The sequence below is a fragment of the Aulonocara sp. 'chitande type north' Nkhata Bay genome, linkage group LG12, assembly GCF_057382095.1.
Source record: "Aulonocara sp. 'chitande type north' Nkhata Bay isolate Kocher_YH1m ecotype deep benthic linkage group LG12, A_spYH_male_GT1.1, whole genome shotgun sequence".
Lineage (NCBI taxonomy): Eukaryota > Metazoa > Chordata > Actinopteri > Cichliformes > Cichlidae > Aulonocara > Aulonocara sp. 'chitande type north' Nkhata Bay.
The window spans coordinates 29,827,969-29,850,648 of record NC_141355.1 but is presented as its reverse complement, the minus strand read 5'-3'; the positions used below and the strand labels follow the sequence as shown (position 1 = coordinate 29,850,648).

General features: G+C 39.3%; 2 protein-coding genes across 2 annotated transcripts; both read right to left on the bottom strand.

The window, feature by feature from the left end:
- Window positions 1–8,264, bottom strand: paip1 (poly(A) binding protein interacting protein 1). The gene is made up of 11 exons (XM_086314996.1): window positions 7,844–8,264; window positions 5,389–5,540; window positions 5,074–5,271; window positions 4,827–4,939; window positions 4,294–4,405; window positions 3,442–3,567; window positions 3,221–3,327; window positions 2,821–2,938; window positions 2,649–2,703; window positions 2,141–2,219; window positions 1–1,081 (listed from the first exon to the last, which is right to left on the bottom strand). Exons 1-11 carry the CDS (start codon window positions 8,040–8,042, stop codon window positions 994–996), a joined length of 1,347 nt encoding a protein of 448 aa, XP_086171122.1. The 5' UTR covers window positions 8,043–8,264; the 3' UTR covers window positions 1–993.
- A 4,146-nt stretch (window positions 8,265–12,410) lies between these two features.
- On the bottom strand, window positions 12,411–19,700 carry LOC147317719 (fibroblast growth factor 10-like). Its single transcript, XM_086312952.1, has 3 exons — window positions 18,384–19,700; window positions 13,646–13,749; window positions 12,411–13,302 (listed from the first exon to the last, which is right to left on the bottom strand). Exons 1-3 carry the CDS (start codon window positions 18,841–18,843, stop codon window positions 13,111–13,113), a joined length of 756 nt encoding a protein of 251 aa, XP_086169078.1. The 5' UTR covers window positions 18,844–19,700; the 3' UTR covers window positions 12,411–13,110.
- Window positions 19,701–22,680: the final 2,980 nt, after the last annotated feature.

The window sequence follows — 22,680 nt, the reverse complement described above, 5'->3', positions numbered from 1 at the left end:
TCACATTATAAAGAATTTATTGCAGGCAAACAATACTATAAATAATATTTACAAACTATAAAACAACATTCCGTTTTATGGGAGCCACAGATTGCTGGTAAACAGTCTTTCAGTCTTGGGATAACAAGGAGTCAGTTTCTGCAGTTTAGTTATGCAACCCTGACCTGCAAGATGTGTATATATTTGAAAGTACATTCAGGAAATCAATTGGATTTAGATGCAGATTTCAGTTTTCAAGCTCTGAATTTTCCACAAAGGTCTGTGTCAATGTTCGCTTCACAGTTTGTGAATGAATTTAAATATTTTCTTATACAACATTTCTTAATTGGCACAGCTTTCCACAGAGCTTTGGAACACTTCAGTTAGCTGCAGCCAGATGAATAGGTGAACAGCCCAAAATATAGTATTTAATATCGACGGTGTGATGCAATATCACAACAGTAGGGATAAAGGCTGTAATACGTAGTAAAACAACCAACTCACTCATCTACAGAGAATTTAACATCAGAATAAAGCATCTCTGTGATGCTGTTTTTCTGGCCTCTACCTATAGACTGGGGGAATTAATTAGCAGTTAACAAATTATGCACACATTAGATTAAAACACATCCACCTTTAAGAAAATAACAACAACAACAAAAAAAAATAAATCCACAGCAAACTACTTCCCTCTTGGCATTTAGTTTAGGCAAAGGAAAGAAAATCTTGGAAGCTACTTCAAAAGAACAAAGAAAAAGCTTCCATGTCAAAAGAAGTCTAAATTCTTCAACCTTCTGAACAGTTATCCCACTGATTGTCCCAATTTTTCTAATCAACACTGACTGAAAACAGTGTCGTTAATGCAACTATGAACAGCTCGTTTTGTTAAAATGCTTGCAGTAAAATAAAAATCTGAGCCTATCAAATGCTAGTTTTTTCTTTTTCTTCCGGCACGTTGAGTGGGAAAAGTACAGTATATGCCTGCTTCAGACTTTCAGATTCTTCGCTCTCACGTCATTGTTGTCGTTTCCTCTCCGACTCTAAACAAAAATTCTCAAAAGCTTCTATCATCTCTGGCTCCATCTCGTCCTCAAAGTCGTATCTGTGAATGCAACACAAGGGATTTAGAGGCATGGATGTTACTTTTAAGATCCTTAAAAGTAAAATGTGTACATTAAAGTATTTGGCATTTTCAGAGAGACACACACACAGCTCTGAGAAAGAGAGAAAGAGCGGGCGGGGGGGAGCAGGAGTGAGTTAAGCCCTCTTTCACACCCAGCTGCTGACTAAACTGAATCTGAGACTGTGGACAGCCCTGTTGCATTGTGGGGCAGTCAAACACAGCTGCCAAGCTCAGGGGCCCACAGGTCAGTGGTGGTCACATGACTTCTCTTGGGAAGCTACTATCCGATCACATGACCAAAGTTGTGCAAGCATGGTGACACGGTTGAATTCATACAAAATGTGGTCTAAATGACACCACGGTAACATGATACGAAGATTAAGCTAATTAGTGCACCTGCAGTGTTACTGTGTGTGCGCACTATGAGAAAGGTGTAATACTTTTACAGAAAAACTCAAATTATTGCACTTAGCGGCTCACATTTGTAATTCTCCAGGTTTACATACTCTTACTTGCCAAAGTAAACAAGGAGTTTGATATTAGATGAGAAGAGAACCACAATGATGTCTGCAACACATTACATGTGTGGATTAATTGTGCGCCTGAAGGGCATTCAGATGTACAAAAATGAAAAATAAAAAAATGCTAATGCTGTATTCAGCAAATTCAGCATTTGGTGAATGACTATGGAGGGCAAAACTGTCAAACTAAGAAATTAGCCAGTAAATTAATCCGGTTGACCAAAAATAATAAAGCTTTTTAACAAATACTTTATCTGTGTTTGTATTAAAGCCCACATTTATGTTGTCACACTGCATTTTAAGTGTATTTTTCTTTCAATTTATCTACTTCTACTTTTTCTGTGTTATTTTCCCTATATGTATTCCTCTATTTCTATATGCATTAGCAGAGAATTAACAGGTGTATCTAGTTAACAAAGCAAGAAGCTTCAGTAAATAAGATAAGAGGGGGGGGAACCAAAAATAAATAAATAAGTCCTTATGATCCTTATCAATTACATTTACAGTGGGTACTTACATTTCATTTCCATTTTCACCATATACATCATGGAAATAGTCCTGCCTGTCCAGCATCTCTTGGTATTTTTCAGCATAATCTGTAAAACCATAGAGATAACAAGATCAGCATCATAATCGTATGCCAACTTAAAGTAGTAGCAGCATGTAAATTACATACAGGACAATGACCTGACTGAGGAGAGCCAAGAAAACATTTAAAAATGTGTTGAACAACACAGACGTAATTGTGCACGGGTCAAATTTAGAACAATTAATAGAAAGATTCTGTTCTATTCGGCAAATACATGCTGCTGTTTGAACTTAATAGTATGTACCTACAGCCTGCTCAAACGCTACTAGACAATCCCTAAAAGGACTGCAAGTGGACTGGAAACAGAAACTTGAAAAGAGCCAGTTTAAAAACGCACATATATTTTAAAAAGTCCCTTGCCTACAGATGTGTGCATATCCACATGAAGGGCTGATTTTTTAATTTTCTGTATGCATGGACATATCTATAGACTGACCTGGGTCTGCTGCTGTGAAAGGAGTGCCATCTTCTGTGTAGAATGTAGGTTCATTCTGGAAGGTTGAAACACAAATGCATGAAAAATAAGAAATAAAGAGGGAGTGAAAGATGCAGAATTAAAGGAAAGCCAAAAAGAGTGATATGAGGAGCATGCCACAGTTAAAACTGACCATGAAGTAGTTGGGGTCATTGTCTGGTGTGGCACTGCTAGCTGCTGCAGCTGCAAGGACTCTGCCCCAGTCACTGGACCTCAGCTCCACTAGTTTAAGAAGCATCTGTCTCACATCTCTGAGAAGAAATATTAATAAGAAACTTTTCTAATCAAGCTGATATGGCAATTTACGGCTAAATCTTAAATTATGGCACATGCTCCCTTGATCCTAAGTTTAGAAATTTAGAAAATTGTGTTCATTTTCATGAATATTTCACGAAAATAAATCAAAAGATTTTTGATGACCTGATGAACGTGTTCACATGTGACCATCAGAGGCGACTATGCGTCTTTCTTTTTAACTACAAAGTTCGATTTAAGAAGAAGCGGTACATAAAAGATCAGACTGGTTGTCACACCTGCTGCAGGCAGCATCCAGAACAATATCTTCTATTCTTTTGATTAATTCTCCCATGTGCGACTCTCCACTCTCTTTCCAGGCATCATCCAAGACAGAACCTGTCAACTGCAAATTCAAAACATTCTTATTTCCTCCATTAATGATGGACAAACATCGAAAGATTTGAAAAAATTAAATTAAATTAAAAATCTGGTAACATTTTCAACTGAACTCTGACACCTTAAGCAGTTTGACAGCGCAGATGAGATTTGCATCCACAGGACTGGAGAACAGACTGATCAACAGGTCTTTCAGAGCACCTAGTAGGACACGTGCTCGAACTGGAGGTCCCTGTCCACTTTTTATCTAAAAGATAAAAGATTTACACACATGTGGAAAAGTGAATGACACAATTAAAAGATGACAGTAATCTGGTCAGTATTCTGGTGTTTGGGACTTACACTGTGAGATGCTCCTTCCTAGCTCCAAAGACAAGATTACTAACTAGCTGCCAGGAAAGTAGTGAGGCTGCTTATTAAAAGAAAACCTTGCATACACTAGGACACTAAGCTATGCAGCATTTCAAACACTCAAATTATATTTGGTGATTAATTTTGGCATTTTTTCATCTGTTTGAGAGCAAACACGATGGTTTTATAAATTTAATGGCCGATTCATTCTGTCTACTTTGAAAGCTCTGTCACTGCTAACCTGCATTTCCATACTTGTGGTTTCCTACTGAGATGTTGCCCAGATTGCTTGTTAACATGTCTATATCAGCTGCCTTAAGTCTCTTCTCCTGACATCAGGAAGATTGAAAACTAACCTCTTCTGACTGCAGCTAGCAACTGTTTTCTTTGCTGTGATCTGTAGCTCTAAACGAGGACCCGCAGCAGATGGAGAACTGATTGATGCACACTTGCGCAAGGCTCACTAAGGCTGAGAACAGACCAAGGACTACTAACACTAGATGCTCTTTTGAACAATAGAGTCTTACTATAGGAAAAAGACTCACTGGGGTAAGCAGACACCTCCCAGCTATCAACACAAGCAGAATCCAAAGGAGAGACTGCAGCGACTCTGAGTTCTTACCTCCAAATGTAGGTACAGCTCTCCCAGAAACAGCACATACGAGTGGAATTTCTTCTGAGTCTCTGGCTCTCCACGAACAGCTGCATCCCTTTGTTGAAACTCTGTTTGACATCTGCAACAGACAACATTCTTACTTTTGAAGTCACAAACTGAATCTATGGGTGACATTCTGTGGTGCTGTACACCTTACATATGTTTATTAACTCTTACATTTATATGCCAGGCAGGTCACAGGGTAAAAGTCTGACCCCATAGTTTGGAGTGTTGGTTTAAAAAAAATAAAATAAAATAAAATAAAAGTTTTGCAGAAATAGTGAAGAAAATAAAATTCCCATCTTTAATTACAGCTAATTACTTACAACAAGCAGAGATGGAGAGTGCCAGTATTATAACAATTAATAAATTTGTATTATTTTATATTGATCCTGCCCAGTGCAGTGGTTAAAAATGGTTATATACATCTTGATTTACTTTTCATAGGAGCTTGTCCAAATTTTATACATACAAATCAGAAGGAGAGGGGGAAAAAAGACCTTTTCAGAAGGAGCTGACGAAAGTTGCCGCTTGCCGGGGTGATTATGAGATGATGGGAAAGGTAGTTACAAAGCCTGGCACCAGTATAAGCGAAGTTTGGAATAGAAGTGGACTGCAATAAAAAGAAAGGCAAAGATATTAGTGAGGCCCCCTTTACAAAATTGCATGTATTGTAAATGCATTTTGTAAATATGTGTCTAAAGGTTTTAAATTATATTATACACTGCCTAAAATTAAAGACTGAACCTGTGTGTAGATCAGCTCCACCAGCTCCTTCAACAACTCTTCAGTGGTAACCCAGGAATTGAGAATACCAGTAATGTCTTCAACATCTGACTCAAAGGACCCTGGCGAGGAACTCAGGTGGCCAAGAAAGTCTGTGACTGTATCAGCCAGAGTTGGTTCGCCGTAATAGGCATCGCTGTCATCATAGTAAGCGGAGTCCTATACAAAAATTGAAAGAAAAACATGAAAATTCAGAGAAAAATTCAACAATAACTCCAAAAACTATCACCATAAAACGCATCAGGATCAATGTGTAGTGCGAAACTGTTCTCTTACATCATATTGGTTAAATCCCAAAGGCACAAATTCGGGAGCATTAGCTGAAAGCTTTGATGACTTGATCATGGAATCCACATCATTACCACCTCTTGAAGCAGATGTGTTGTTGTAATTTGGACTCTGCGGAGGTCTGCTTTGTCTTCTATAATCTGGAAAAACAAAAATATTTCCAGGCTTTGCTTTATGGGAGACTACAAAGGTGTTTTTAAAAAAGAGAAATTAAAAAAATACTGCTGTAATGTGGTTTATTTTTAACAATCTTTGGGGCAACAAAGAAGGTCTGTAACACTGAGGAACAAGCTTTATCATTGGACGAGTGGACAATATATAGCACTACATGGTCTCTGTCATTGTTTTACTTTTTTTGGACTTTTGATTCCCTTAACAAAAATACTTAACACCTTTGACACAACAGGTGGACGTTGCTTGCAGCATGCACACAGATTTGACATGACATTTAGACCACCAAATAAAACAGGTAATATAAGACGCAGCACTGTCCAAAAACTTAACACGAGAAATGAATGTTAGCTGTGTGTAACAACACAACAACAGCAAAGACCAAGACATGGTACTGTCTTTGTCTACTGTTAGTTCAACAGAACTAACTTTGCACTATTAAAAGGTGTACTGTGTTTTAGGAGAAGCCCAACCTCAATTTAAACACTGGGATGCCAAAACTCATTTATATGATGAAAAATCTGACCTTAAAATATGTAAATGATTCTGGTGTGTAGTGCCCAAAACTGATTGTCTGACAAAAAAAGTATTATATAATTTCTCAAAAATATCCCTGACGAATGACAACTTCTTTTGATGCAGAAAGAACATTACCTCCTGAAGGCAGACACTACAATCAGCTTTTGGCAAAGTGATTTTAATGTATTTATTTATTCAGTCTCACTGACAGTAAATATGTCTTCTTCTTTTTTTTTCTCCTTTTTTCCAAGAGCTATTTGGCCAAGAGGGCAGCAGAATCTGCAGTGAATGCAAATGTTCCATAATGTTGGGACACATTTTATTGTTAATTTACCAGCGCACGTTCATTTGTCTGTCTTTGAAATGTTGTGTATTTACACACTGGCAATTTAAATGTGATATATTCTTGACAGGTATCTGATATCTTCTTTGCAGAACAATTCGGCAGAAACTTAATTTTGAGATTCGGTGATATTCAGTGGTTATCCAGATCCACAGTGAACTACTTCCTGTGTGGTTACCTCAGGGAAAGTGTGCATTCAGGTAAATCCTGCATAGCTGCAGAGGTAAAACAAAGCATCCAGAGAGACTGCATCCATTCCAGTTTATATGCTAAGCGACGCTGTGTTTGGATTAAAAGGGATAAAGTGCATAAATGTTCTCTTCCTGGTGACCATCTAAGGAAGGTAATTCATAAATCTTAGATAATATGAAGAATATGTAATAAATTGTAATATTTGCACTTAACATCATTATTATTTTCAAAGATACTTGAATTTAAAGTGTCTCCATCATTATGGGACATCCTGTATAATGTAATAATTGCATAAAGATATTTAACTGTCCACAAAAGGACTGCATTGATTATAATGTAGGCTACAGATTAGGTACAGCGCAGACTTATGAAGATACTTGCAAAAAAGGTCATTTCTTTATTTAATATATAATCCTACTGATTAAAGACTATTTAGCAATGGAAACAAATATATCAACATAGAAAAGGTGCTAACCACTCTTTTTCAATAGGAACTAAACCACCACTTTATCTGAAGCGCCACAAATATGAATTACGGATTCTTCATGACCTCATTCCCTGTCATTTGTGCACCATTCGTGTATTTCTGATAGTTCGTGAGGTTTTAGATGACTAATACTGCGTTTTCCTCCACCAAGTATTACTTACATTCATGATAGCCGACTTACTCTTACTGTAAAGTGTGGTCCTCTGACAATTTCATGAAAGCCTCTTTACTAAGTAACCCCTTAAGAAACAAGATCCAGGCTTCTAGTAGTGCAAAAACTGGACGTTTACGGAGTCTCGTGAGCTTTTTTAAATCGTTGCTTCCCTCCCCAGTGCCAAGCTAGTTCTTCCTCCTTTTGCGCTGACGGTGGGCTAACTTTAGCTAAACCAACTCTACAAGTACAAGCACAAGTTTAACCTGAGTAAGACAGAGTTGACTAAGTGCGAGCTTTATTTAGATGATGCCTAAGATCACATGAAATCCAACAAACGCGTGGATTTCCCAACCGAAAAGCACTACGGTTAGCTTTCCCTTAGCAGCTAGCTAATGTCAACTCCAGATTTATCACAACCGAGCGCTCCCCAGAGGAAAAATGTCAACCAGATAATATTTACACTCAAACAAACACATTCTGTGCTTTAGGTCTCCTTGCCATTGAGTTAAAATGACAAATACCCGAATCTGAATGCAGCTAGCTGCATTAGCTGAGCTGCTGCTTGACAGCTCCGTACCTCCATCAGGTATGTCGCTGACAGAGCCAATGCTGTTCTCGGTAAAAGGAGGAGTTGTTCGCGGCTGTCTCAGCGGCTCTCTTTGGTTGAAGAGCGGGGTCTTGCTGTCAGCGTCCCCAGCGCCTGTCATGAGTCCGGGGTCTGCTGGAAAATTACGGGATCTCCCTGCTCCGGGAGCTCGGTCGAAATTCTCGTTCATGACTGCTCGGTGTCAGCCTCGGCTCTTAATACAGCATCTGATATAAACGAAGATGTTCCGGTCGCCCTTCCAGCTGCCGTTTTCCGTGCGTAGCGGCAAGTGCTTGTTTTTTTGTTTTTTTTACTGTAAAACGCGTCCTATCTCTCTTTCATGGTGGCCTTTTCTCTATCGGATAGTATCAGTGTGTAATGCTACATAACTTTTTCGGCCACTTCCTTTAACAACAAACTTGCTGTCACTGATTATCAGAATAAAAAAATCTGCCTCCCTCTAGTGGCACGGAGTGGAAGTGGGCGCTGAAATAAATACCGTCTTGCACGGGATCGTTTAACGCTTAAAAACAGTAATGTATTTTTTGAATGGATTACTGCACAAAGGCCTTGAAACGTATATTTAACATTTATGGAACATCTGCAAATTTAAATGAAAATCCATTATATGAGAAAAACTAAATTCGCACAACTCTGCTTGGAATATATATTTATTTATTATTTCAATATTTGGCACCACCAGCTGTATTCTTCACACAACACGAACGCTCTTAAGCAAGACTTCTTTAAGTGTTCTTTAGGAATATTTCTCCAGACTTCATGATGGATTTTCAAAGCTAGAAGCATTTGGGGGTCATCGTCATCCTAAAAATGGAGCCGCTGCCAATCAGATGCTTTTCAGTTGATATGTTCCTTTTTGGTCTTCCTCTTTACATATTGATGACAATTTAAAAGAAAATTTCAACTTTTGGATTTATTACTCCATCAGATCTGTTGGACATGCCTGAACCTTCTCTCCCAGTTTCACCTTCTTAAGAATGTGCTCCAGAAAGCACCGAGACCATTGCTGATGAGGCTTCGATGAGCAGTATTTGGATCAACTGAAGGGCCAGATGGATCACTTTGTTCCTGTGTCAGGTCTTTGCTGGATTTTTCCTGGTTTCTTAATTACCTGATTTTCAGACGCTTTTCATCTGCTCTAGAATTATCATATGTTATTTATCCCTTCTTTCATCCTCCACTTGTCAAGTTTTATTAAATTTTGTAAGGATTATTAATATTAATGTTAGCATTAGTAGCAGTAGTAATAGGAGTTACAAAGACAAACTCGTTTAAATGCAGATATTTATACAAAATTTTAAATATGATAATCTCCTTGTAAGGAAGACTCCCCCTTCCTACAATTATTTGTATTAAGTTGTACAGCACTTTAGGACTACCTTTCACTTTATTAAAAACACCTTAACTTGCACTTTATTTAGCGTCACATTTTAAGCACATCAATAACATTTGCATACAAGAAGTTTAATTATTTATTGAATATTTATTGAGTATTTTAATAATTAGCCAGTAGACTTTGTTCCAGGTCCTGCACAGCTGCTCCTCATCAAGAAATGTGGCGGTTGTCTGTGAGGAGAAAAGAATTGTTACTAAGCAAAAGGTAAGGAGAACTAACGCAAATGTGTGCAAGGTCTAGAGGTAAAGGCGGTACAAAGAAGTGACTTACAGAGATGTGATGACTCACCTTCCCTTCCTCTGTGCTCTCCAGGATGTTTGGGCAAATGTTTCCCCAGGTGTCCAGATACCAGTTAAAGGTACCAGGAGAGGCCATTGGTCAAGGGAGTGTGGGGAATCTTTGATCTTGGGGTTTTGGTGTTTCTATAATAATGGTAAGGTTTAAGGGTAAAATGTAAAATATTTATTCATTTACATATTCGATACATATTCAAAATGTATGTCTATATGTATTTATTGAAACTGATGATATAATGTGGTGGAAGGTTGGGATTTGAGAACTCACCTGTTAATGGAATAATGGTTTAGCCTGTGACAGCTGAGAGTATTTAAGGCTGCCAGCTGCCGTAAGACAGGGTGATTGTTTTGTGAGAAGGCTTAACATATGAGTGATTGTCATGTCCTGAGAGCTATATGGTGAAAAAATACCTCTCACTGTAAATCCAGCTGTGAAAGGCTGCCCTGTTACACTCCTCATGTATGATGGATTGAAAACTCTGACAAAACTTAAAAAGAGCTGCATATGGTTTTAGTTAGACTACAGGTTTTTTTAAAAATTTCATTTCAAATGACAAAAATGTTTTGTCACGCTTTGTTTTAGTTTTCAATTTAATTCTAGTTAACAGTGAAAATGTTAGTAGAGGGAGTAATCCTATTATTTGCTTATATTTGTAATAAAATGAACACAATATACTACCAGTATATTAATGTGACTATGACAAAAATGCTAACAAATTATAGGAGAAATCTTCGCATTCATAAGCGATTATGCTTTTGAATGTAGAGGTGCACAGTGTCCAATTTGTTGTACGAAAATTGGACATGTTTTCTTTTTATACTAAAAGAAGGATTGTGTGAAATATGAATATCTTTTAACTTTTTTCCATCAGATTTGATATGTACTGAAAAAAAATCCACATCAGGCTTCAAGTTCCACGACAAATTCTTTTTCTGATAATTACCAGGAATTCAGGTGATGATGTTTGAAATTTCGTAGACATTAATTAATTATCTATAATTAGTTGCAGTTTTGTTTTCGGCATCAGTTGCATTTAGAGAAAATTTTTTTCCAAAACTTTGTATGAAAATTTTCATTGCACATAAACTCATGCTTGGTTTGTTTGTTTGTTTGTTTTTTAAAAAAAAGACTATCTCCAAATAAATACTGAGGTCACAACGTGGTTGTCTGCACACAATAAGCACGTGCTGAAGGGCCTCATGTTGATCTAAAATGCTAGAAAATTATTTATCCATCTCAGAGGAAAGAGGAAAGGCTGTGAACCTGAACAACCCCCTCAGAAGTGCCTCTCCCAAGCTCACTCAGTAGCTGCCCGCTGCAAACATGTGTTCTACCAGACATCTCGGTGTAAGTATTCATTAGTTGTTTTAGCCTCCAGTCATTTTCCACTTGTTTCTCAAAGCTGGATCACATTATTCCACAGAGAATTCCAGTGCCAGAAATGCAGAGACCTGCTTTGATAGAAGATTACTGTGCCTATTTTGTGTTATTGCCGTTTTTTTCCCTCGCCGTGCCAGTGTTTTGGAGAGAGTTCAAACATTCACAAGGGAATGCAGAAGATGACAAATGAATTGGATTTGTGTGTGTTTGTGTGTGGGTAAGTCAGTGGGGGTTGGGGTCAGCAGTACACATTATGTAGGTCAAATCCTCTGTTATTTATTTGACTGCATGTTTATCTCCTCATGCACAGCAATTAAGGACAAATCAAGAAAGAAAATGCTACTGTATGTGGTGTCATTAAACTCCTAGTGCATATCCGTGCTTTAGTTCTTATAAAGAAATATGGTTTGAGTCAATTCAGAATCACCTTTAAAACATTTGAAGTCTTTGGATGAAGTTGGGGATCAAGACATGTATGTATGTATTTGTATTTGTTCAAAAGTTGCACCCTAATTTCACCTTCTTAATCTTTATTTTTAGGTAACATTTATAGTTTATCTTCAAGACACTATTGTGAGTCTGGCTTCAGAGGTTCAATAGTCACACCATATTGCTCAATTAACCTGTGAGAGCACACAGGGCCATGCAGGGTGCAGAGATGTGCTCGGTTGGTCTTTACTGGTGGAATGCACCGCAGCATTCCTCAGTATAAATCACTCAGCGCAGTAACAGCCATTAAAGGACAATATACTAAGGCTATAGATCAGACCGCCTTTGTTGTTTTCACTCCTTCCGGTCTCTTTTCACACACCAAGCTGAATGAATTTAGGACTGAAGACAAAGGAAAACTTCTGAAGCCTTTCTCTCAGCTGTCTTCCTATAATCTTCCAATTTCTGATGCCCATCCAGAGATAGTTGTTTTAAAAGGCAGGATAAGAGAACACAAGGTCCGGAAGCCTGTGGTGTTAATGTTCTTCCTATGTTCTTTTGATCTGGGATTGAGGCAGCTGCCATTGATTAGTGTGTTTATGATTAGTGTGTAGATGATTACTGAAGGAAGTGGGTGGTCAGGCACAGGTCATATATTTTTTATGCACTTCTTTTGTATTTCCTTTCTTACATGCATACATTCAGATCCTCTTCCAAAGCCCATACAAACCCATGGGCAGCAATTTTTATATTCATAACCAGCTATCTTTACCAAGCAAGTCTTTTTGCAGTTGGAGAAGGTTGCAGCTTCCACAGTAATGGTCTGATATTAGAAAATGATGTCAACATCTACAGTCCATACCAGGGGAGTTTCCCCCCTCCCATTTTGTCGTGGTTGGTCTTGTGTTTTCAGTTTGTTTGTGCACTAATCATTAGTGCAATGGTTGCCACATGGTATATCTGGCTAGGAATTAATGGTTGCCTTTTGTCCCTTCTTTCCTACCTCAGAGACCCAGATAAGAATACCATGACTTGAACGTTTACCAGGGTCTCTCAGTACTTCTGGTAAACCTTACCATTTTTAATGCACTTCTCCCAGTCTTTGGAGTACCACAGAGGAACGTTCACTGCATTGCAGGGGAGAAATGGTACTTTTATTTTTCACATAATAGAGTTCTTATAAAACAAAAAGAATTCAAAGAAATGCTTGTGTTCCCCTTCAGTTAAATATTTCACAAAATAAATAAATCATTACAATTCAGGCAAAAACACAGTGGTTAAGTATCGAACATTTGCTTTAAATGTGTTCTATCCTTTATTATTTCCTGCTGCCGTGATAAACGGACTCACTGATTGTTTCCCACATCCTGAACATTTTCTGTTCTGTTTATGTGTCTCACAGGAGAATATGGATATAAATAACATCTTGAGATAATTCTGCATCTACTACAGTTTATTTAGTGAAACAGTAGCTTCGGTTGTGTCCACATCACACACTTAGTCCAGCTGCAAACTGTTTGGCACAGACAAAAAAAAAAAAAAAGAATAAGCATTGCATCTGTGCCAGTGAAAACACAGGTAACACCATCTCCCAGAAAAGAAGAGACCACTTGTATGCATGACAGTGTTAGGCCTTTTTCTTTTAAAATCAAATGAGAGATTTCTCACTTTTCAGAGTTATAAACCTCACATTTTCAGAGTTTCATATTGTCCCTCTCCAGCCGAGTGCACAGGTTCACACAACAGTTGGAAGAAAATGTGTGGCTGTGTTCTTCCTTCGGGTTTTCTTTCCTCTCATCGGCTTCCCCTGGCCGTTCAGACCCACAAACATCTGTCGCTTCCCATGCTTCCACTTGGCTGATGCGTACGTGTTGTAGCCGTTCTCCTCAATCCGCTCCTTCAGGGTGCAGTCGACATCAAACTCTCTCTGTAAAAAAGCAGGTATCATGTTGCAGTGTTATAGACTTAGCGTGTGAGGTTAAGACAAAACGCAGATTATTATCTTGTGCAAAATGCATTGTTGTCTGAGTGCCTATTTACTACTTCCGAATCTACATTGCATGCTTTTCTGTGTGGGTGATTTGTGCGCGTTTTTAAAGCTGCATAGTTTTCTCAGTGGTTCACATGTGTGCACTGGTCTGGTTGTGATTCAGAGTTGACCCAGCAGTTGTAGAACTATAGATAAGGCTTCCTTTGATAAGGACTGAAGAAGCTAACACTAGCTCTCTCTCTCTGGAGCTTCCAGATTGACCTCTGACCCGGATACTAACCGCTCCGTACAGCTCTCCTTTCTTGCTGATAGCCAGATAGAAGTTGCTGCTTAGCCCTTTGATGGCCACCACTCCCACGTCCACTGATGTGATTTCCAGAATACCTAGGGATCAGCAAAAAGAAGGTGACATTAATATGTGTCAACATTAATAGTAGGCATGCTATTATGTCATGAACAACTGAATAAATGCTGTGGAGCAGAGTATAGAAGAATTAACACTCTGGCAGCGGTCACAAACCACCCACATGAAGTGCAGATATAAACCTGGAGGAATCCACAGGTTTTTCAGTAATAGTATAATGAGTACCAGCATTTGTATTCTGTGACATTTACATGGGGAATGTGTGGGATTTCTGTGCAAGGTTACAATTATTCTTGGGCACATTTCTCATTTCTGATATTTTAAAGTTCCTTTACAGCCTACACCTGTATAAAAGATTCCAGCTGCTCAGGTCATTTAGTCTGAAGATTAATGGGTGGATTCCCCCCGGAGATTTCTCGGGTTGTTTATGTTGAGTTTGGTATTTAGCTTTCCAGGTCCCTGTGCAAATACGTCAGGTTTATTGTAAACTATTAGGGGAGGTTAATTTATACCTCAGCTAAAATGGATGTGTTTTTGCTGTAGACAGCTGTTGTTATTTGTGTGGTCTCAGTATCAAAGGTCGGAGAGCTATAACTTCCTAATGTGTCCTTTGACCACAGAACCCACTTGTCTCATCTCATGCCGGTGTGTGTGTGTGTGTGTGTTAGTGAACCCCACTGTTTCCCATGGGATGTTTGATTTCATGCCGCCCTCCCTACCTTCCTTTTCCCACTTCCTGTGAGCTGTTGTCATTTTACCCCAATTAACACCCATATGTGTATGTGCACACACACACACAGAGTGGGGGCGTGAACTCCAGAAAGTCAACGACATCCTTTGATCAGACCAGGGGCCCCTCCTCTGTCTGATGACTGTTTGTGTGGCACCCTGCTCTACTGTCAGACTCGCTCCAAACTGGCTGGGGGGGGGGGATTGGAGGCTGCCAGCCTTGGACCTGAGTGGACAGCGGAGGATGCAGGTGTGCCCAAAAGAACAATCCCTCTGTTAAATATACAGCAGCTTCTCTCCTCGTCCGTGAGGTCTTGACTGTATCAATTTCTAGTTCAAACAGCGGCACCTCAGGGCAGTGGGGTCTGAAGCTGCAAGGCGGTGTTGGGGACTGTGACACAACGGTCATTGAAGATCTGAGAAGAGCTGGTTTCTGTATGGGATCGGATGTCGGGTATGGAGTGAGGATGTAAGACAATCTATGGCAGTCTCTGGCTGCTCTGTAAACATGGGAGTGATGAAAGGAAGGAGAACAGAGGAGGACAGAGGAGCCATGACAGTGAGACTGGGGGTGGAGTGAGGATTAGAAAGGCCGTAATGATCACTGATCAAAGTAAGCCACCGGAGGCAGGGGCGAGACAGGTTGTATATACACACATGCACTAATGCACTCTCTCACTCACTAACTCACTCACACACACGGAAAAGCACACACATACACACACATATGCACAGTTGTTTTGAAGCAGGTGAATGTGCACTTGCATATAACACACTAACTCAGCTTGGCTGTGAAACTACTACAAAATCTCCCTACACTGCTCTGTGCTGAAAGGCTAAATGCTTATGTAGACCCACAATAGGGAAGTAATAAGGTCATGGCTGCCAATGTGGGAAAATGTGCTCATCGTTTAGCTTTATTTACGCTGTTAATGGGATAGTATTGCTTCGTATGGGGTTTATTTTACAAACCCCTTTTAAAATGTAGCCTAAAGTAAGCCAGCCAGGTTCAGCAGTTTTTCTCTTGCAAGCTTTTTGCGCCTAATGTGTGGCTTATTCGATACGCTCTGGTGGGAGTTACAGCAGTAAATGGTGCGTTGTTTGTGGAATGGAGGTAGATGTTGCCAGTAAGAATTAGCAGTGGTTTTTCCACAGCGGGGAGCCAAAAGAATATGTGCTTTGCAGCTTAGCATTGTTATTCTTTCTCACTCTTAAACTTCTTTTTTTCAAAATAGATGTTCTGGTTTTGAATAAAGCAGTATTTGGGCAGATAAGTCAGGATTAAAATGTTGATTGTTATCATTTCCATGCAGAAAAATAGAACAGAGTGAGGCGTAAATCAGGAAATATAGTAATAACACTTGATAAGGACCACACTCAGTGTATTTACATGGAAAGGAACCTTTTTACTACCTTTGAGAAAAGCTATTGGCTACATCTCCCTCCTCAGACCTCCATAAGAGCACCATCTGGGTTTTTTTTTTTCAAGTAAAAGGTCGCTGCTATATTTAAAGAAATTATTTATACAATATTCACAGGATATGCCAAGAACTGTCTTGTGCACATGGCCTGGTTCCTTTAGCCTTCCTCTTTCTTGAGAGACACACACACATAGACACACACACTGGCCCAATACAAGTATACATACAGTCTTTACATGCTCAACCTTTCACACCATCACAGCCATGGATAGTTAGCCAGACTTTATTTATTTATTTATTACCACAAAGCCTTTCCCTGAGTCTTGTTTAGCAATGTTTTACTCAGAGCTGCTAAATGTCTTTAAATTTTAAGACGGCTCTGCTGTGCTTAGGCCACGCAGCTACTTAGCTGACTTTAACACAGTCTGCCTTCCTTTTCTCCTTGCTTCTCTGTAACCTCAGCAAAGGCTCACAGTGGGTTGGAAAACCATGTGGGACAGTTTTGCACTGGCATCCCCATAAATCTGTGGGAGGCATGCTGCTCCTTGCAGGGCCACAGGGAGCCCCCCCAAAACAGCTTGCAGATAAATTAATTTAGATTAATTAATTAAAGTTTGACAAATTTAAATGTAGGGTGCCTTTGCATTTCAATTTCTGATTTTAAAAAACTTTTTTCCAGTACTTGGAAAGAAAATGTGATATTTTGTCACTTCAAGGGATCATCAAGGGTCTACAAAGGACGTCAGTCCAGGGATCATGTCTAGCCTCAGGGGCTAGAGCGAAGACTGAAGCTGCTGTTGTGTAGTATTCTTTACCATGTGAACCTGATATGTGGGCACATAATCCATACAGTGTCCCCAGACCCCCTTAGGACACAGCTTTGTGATGGCACCACCATTGATATACTGAAGATGAACGGCTTTGATGTGGCCACAATAATATTCAGGCATGTCATTCATGACTTTGTACCTCTAGAGAATCTCACTTTCACCTCCCTGCCTGAACCTCAATTCATTGCTAATTCAGACTTACCTTTGAAAAAAGCAATGCACTGGGGGAAGTGGATTTGTGGGTCAGTAAAAAGGAAGACAGAGGGATAAATTATCTCAGAAAGATACATAAACTTTAGAGTGACTTTACACCAGACTTCCTTGCACCACTTCAGTTTTACTACTTAAAGGAAACTGCTAACAAAAGCAACAGTAAAGGCATCACAGTGTAATATGGTCAGGAAATAAAGCTGCTTCTGTCATGACCTTGTCAAAACAAACATCTCCCCTGACATTTTGCCTCCTGTGCCATTTCCCCCAAAGTCACTTTGATTGAAAGTGCGGTTTAGCTCTCCCAAGAGGAACGTTAAAACTTCGGGATACACTTACTATGGAATTGCGAAACAGAGAGAAAAAAAAGGTATATAACAACAACTAAGTGGGATATATGTGTGTGTGTGTGTTTGTTTGAGCACATGTGCTGCTGTTGGGTACCATAAGATCACACCCACCGGACCATGTGATTGCCTGCTGATTGATAGGCACACACACGTTGCTCAGTGGGAATGCTGGGAGACTAATGAGAATGCTATTTTACTGACTTATACACTGAAACATACAACATGTAATCACTTTAAAGACATGTTTCTCTGAGTGAGGACGTCAAGCTGCTTTAAACAAATGTCTGATCTGTGACTGAGGGTGTGTAATTTGCGTGATGCTGGCGGGCAGAAGGCAATCTGAGTGGGAGAGTCATAGCGAAACAGCCGAAGAGAAGCAAAAAGGGTCTAAAAGCATCAATGAGCTGGACATTCATATCCTCCCCCTGCCACAGCCCTGTTCTTTCTATGGATGTTATCAATGCTGTTTACCCTGGGCTGTGAAGACTGCCTGATAATGGCTGGGTTATCTGCTCCTGCTCCTTTTTAGACCATCTGAGAGCTACCATCATTGTGCTGAGTGTTTAGACAGGAGAGATATCAGTGGGATGTCTGGTTTAAAACAAAAAGACAACTCAAATTAGGATTACTTCCTCCAAACTACCAGTGAATGAACTGCCAACCGGTTCATTCGCGTAACATGAAAGGATCACGTTTTTCCTTTAAACTCACCATTTACAGGTAGCAGCACAAGTTATATTTCTATAGGTACAATCTACATATTTACTTTGGTGTTACATAGGATATAGATACAGATAGACAGAAAGATGTAAATGTATGTTTTAAATAAACTGTCAGGATCTAAGTTCTCATTTAATATGGTTTCTTGTTACTAGAAATGTCCCACTTAAAGACTTCATCAGGTGCTTTTGTCACATTTGATATACTAATACAAAACGAAGGCAAAGGTTTGGGCTATAGAGCTTAAAAATTTGATATCACACTCACAATTTAAAAGGTAAAATTAATTCGAATATTTCAGGCTAAATGAGCCTTGGATAGGGTCACACAGATCACTTCTTGGCTCTGATTCACTCTTCTTTACCTACTTTTGTTAATTGAAAGGGTTACTTACTGAAGGGGTCGTCCTTGATTTTGGTTCCATTGACTTTTCCATTCTTATCGATCCTCAGGAAAAACCTCTGGAAAGAGAACAGCTTTCTCCTTCGTATGTCCCCTAGTAGATGATTGTAACTGCGCACATGCCTCCCCTGTGCTCCCCCAGTCCGACCCACAGGGCCCCCATTGGCTCTGGCTCTAGAGATCAGCTCAGCTTCAGAAATGTTCACTGGAGCTCTGAGAGTCCGTGGGCTGGAGACCCTATCTGTGTCACGGTGGAACTGATGGCAGGCAGCCTCATGCAGGGATAATAAAAAAACCAACAGGGTGACTAGTACAGGAAAAGCCGGGGTGATAAGCAGTGCTGATGACCGTAGTCTGAAGGTGGCCCCAGAGCCTGAACGAGCCCCTAACCCAGCCCTGGAGCAGGACGAGGCAGAGGCAGCCTTACTCCCTCCAGCAGTCCATCTGATCATGGTAGTGTGCTGTGAGGAGGACTAGAGGCAGCCTCGGAGCTTGGGACATGCTGCTGGGGGTGAAGATTGCCTGAGAAGGCAGGGAGGGAAGCCCTCCACAGACCAGAGTGAAGGTGTCCCTGCACAGTGTCCAAACTATTCAGCGCAGGTATAAAAATGTCAAGATATCCTTCTGGGTGATTTTTTTTTGATTATGTAATTTCAGTAAGTCTCTATTTTCCAAGCTGGTACTCCACTCCGTTCTCTTCTCTACTGCTGCAAGGTTTTATGCTGGTTATCAAAACTTCCAAGTCTGTTTTGGAAAACATCTCAGTCTAAATGAACAAAGATTAAAGAAAAAAAGAAAAGAAAGTGAAAAAAGCAGGCAGACTATGTGTGCATTCTGGTGAAAACCTGTTTTTGTTCCCTGCACTTTTCCACAGTTTTACTAATTCTTCTTAAATTGTTTGTGAACTTTTAACTCTTGCTCAAAGGGGCTCCGGTGTAAGCCTTTTAGTCCCAGACTGCTTTTCAACTTAACAATAAAAAAAAGATAAGAAAAAACTAATAAAAACAAATATCCAGTTGAGAAAATGTAATAGTATCCATGTAGAAAGGTATCTAAAATCTGGTAAAAGTCTTTAGTTCCACTGAAATTAAAAAAAAAAGAAAAAATGGTGCCACCACACCATTTACCTGTTCCAAGCTGCTAAACTCCACATGTGCAGGAAAACATTTCCAGATTTTACTCTGAGGACGAAAAACAGGATTCAAGACTTAAATAGGAAGGTTGGTCAGTCCAGGCGAATATCTGTCCTCTTTGGGTGCCCAGCTCCTCTCGCTCTCTCCTCATTTAGCTCTCTCTCTCTCTCTCTCTCTCTCTCCACCCCATGACTCCACCTTCACACAGCATCGAGGTAACGGTCTGGGGAGGTCTCTTTTTTTTTTTTGGGCTGGATTGAGTCAGAATTTTTCACCTCTTCTACTTTATTTGAGAATTCCTCACTGAAGATTGATCACTGAAAAATGACTTTATGTCGTGTGTAGCTGTGTGTGACTCTTAGTTATTTGATCCCTCCTTCCTTTACTCAACCCTCCCACGCCCCTCCTCACATATGGGAACAAGTACTGGTCTGCATGTGTGTCGATGTGGTGCTTATGTACAAGCAAGTCTAACTTATGAGAGTGGGTGAGAGGTGATAAAGGGGGTTTACCTTCATAGATGCTACCAACCAGGAAGAAGCTGCCTGGTGGCGTTGGATCTTTCACTACAGCTACAGATTACACTGGTGATTGGTTTATTGGTTAATGAAAGATCTGTCAGGAGTTTTTTTGTGTGTATTAGATGTAAAAAGGGGGCCTACAAAGGGCTGTATAATTGAGTGTGAAGCAGATAAGTATTACAAACTGAAAATGAATTCACTTCCTCCTCATTAAGGTGATAATCCTGACAAGTGTCCTTCCTCCTCTACAGATTAAAATCATATTAAGTTACAAGTCTGGATGCTGCCTTATCACTACCATCTTTCTAATGCCTCTCTTCTTCCTTCAAGGCACTTTATCGTAGAGTGTTATCTCCCCTGCAGTGCTGTAATGCAATGAAGTTCTCCAGTTTCACTCACCAGACCTCTATTCCTCTGTGACTCAGGTGTCATAGTGGACATCAGCCAACAAGACTGTCTTACGAAGCATTATTTGCTCCTAAAGGCAAGACAGGGACAGAATGGACAATGTCATAGTGGACTAGGCAACAATGTAGAATATGTGCAGTGAATGTGCAAAATATTAGGGACGGTCAGTCGTCTCACGAAGCACATCGATGCTGAAACTCCAGATCACAATATATCAAGTGTTACGAGTTTTGTTTGATTGTCTGTTGTGTGTGTTTTGGACATAAAATCAAAACTAGCTGAGCTTTTGCAGATTATTATGAGGTTAACCATTATCAAGGACCATAAAGTAGCATTTTAACAATCCAGCATGATAAACAAAATTTGCTGCTGGGACTCTTATCTATTTTCCCTGATCCTCTTCTTTTTAATGTCAGCATATTTCCTGGTCCCAGCTTTTTTTCCCTTAAGTCCTCAATTTTAGGGCCTGCTTTAATGTCTGTCAGCGGTCCATGGCCAGAGAAGCAGTTTGGCTTCAATTCTGGTCTTGGTTTTATCTGAGGTTGCAAACAAAACAGTGTTATCAGCAGTTCCTTTGTGGCGTCCGCTCCTTCTGTGATAACCTGAATCCACGTAGTGGACATAGGGGATCAAGGACATGTGCACAAATAATTCCATGTACATTTGCATATATCTACAATGTATTAAATTTAATGATGAATGAAAATGTTCCACTGATTGGCTCAAACAACTTAGAAGCACTTAAATGATGCAGAATATATGAATAAATACTGTATGTCCTGCTAATTAGACAATGACATACTAAATTTAAATGCTACCAAGGGGTAATATACAAGCTTGTAGATTATTTCACTTACAGCTAAGACCAGTTTTACACTTTATGCATTTAATAATCCCCCCCCAAAATTCACATTGAAAGCGTGCATTACATTTTCAAATGCTGTTAAACCTTTAGAGATGTAACAGTCTAAAACGCTGCAGAAATACCTACAGGTCTAACATGATTGTCATCTGTGGATGCCTCAGAGGGATGTAGGCTTCAAATGATGTTGACAGACTCATAAGATTTGGAGGATTTCTTTAGAGGCCAAGGAGCAAATTCTTTGTAAACACAACCTGTCTTTTTCTTTTCCAGCTAAATGCAATATAAGTGAGATTTCCAGGGCCTGGAGACAGACTCATCTCTTCTCCTCGATCTACAGCTTTAGCATTTAGTTTTATCTTTATAGATCTATCTCCCCGAATTGCATTTCAAAGTTCAAGACAAAAAATAATAGAACAGACAAATGTTCTTCTGATCCTTCCCTACAGGCTGTAGCTCTAGCTCTGTTTTTACACTATTCTCAAAAGTAAAAACATAATTACAATAAAAGCAAATACCGGAAATTTAAACGCATTAGAGGAGATTTGATTTCACACAGCTCCAATTGCCAAAAAGCAAAATGAATCAAGGTGACACACATGGAAGAGATTCATTTTATTGTTTTTACCATGTAATCGTAACATTTTCACATGATACGGCTCTTTTGTTTCTGCACTGACAAAGCACATCAGGTGGCTCTTTACTCTGATTTGTTTTAGATTTCACATTTAAAAATCGGGCCATACAACGGACAAGATGACACAATAATCACACTTGCTGATTATTCAGTGACCAACATTTGTACTAGAAAGAAAGCACAGAAACAGTATTACTCGTAGCTGCAATATTAGTAAACTGGAGCAACATGGGCTTCAAAGCAGAATATTTGTGTATCACAAGTAGACTTACTTTTGGAAGTGTTCTAGGTGAAACACTATTTGATATTTCAAAATGTTTCCCTTTTACTTTAAAAGGTTAATGCATTTTTATTTAAATTAGCATTCTGTGTTTACATTTTTTGCGTATGTTTTCCTCTGAGCATGCACTTGGCAACAGTGGGAAAGAAAAGCTCCCTTTTAACAGGAAGAAACCTCCAGGAGAAGCAGCACAGGGATGCAATTAATACACATCAGTTAATCAATAATTATGCTATAATATGTTTATGATTCTGAAAAGTACAATTCTCCATCCTGAGTATGTTTATTTGAGATAATATAAATACTGAATAGATTTTATATTTATATTATATTTTACAGCTTACACACTATTAAACTACTTAAATAGAATTCTGTCTTCTAGAAAGTAAAAAAAAAATTGGAATACTTTTTTTCCACTTAGCAAAACGTGCCTAAAGTCTGGCCACTT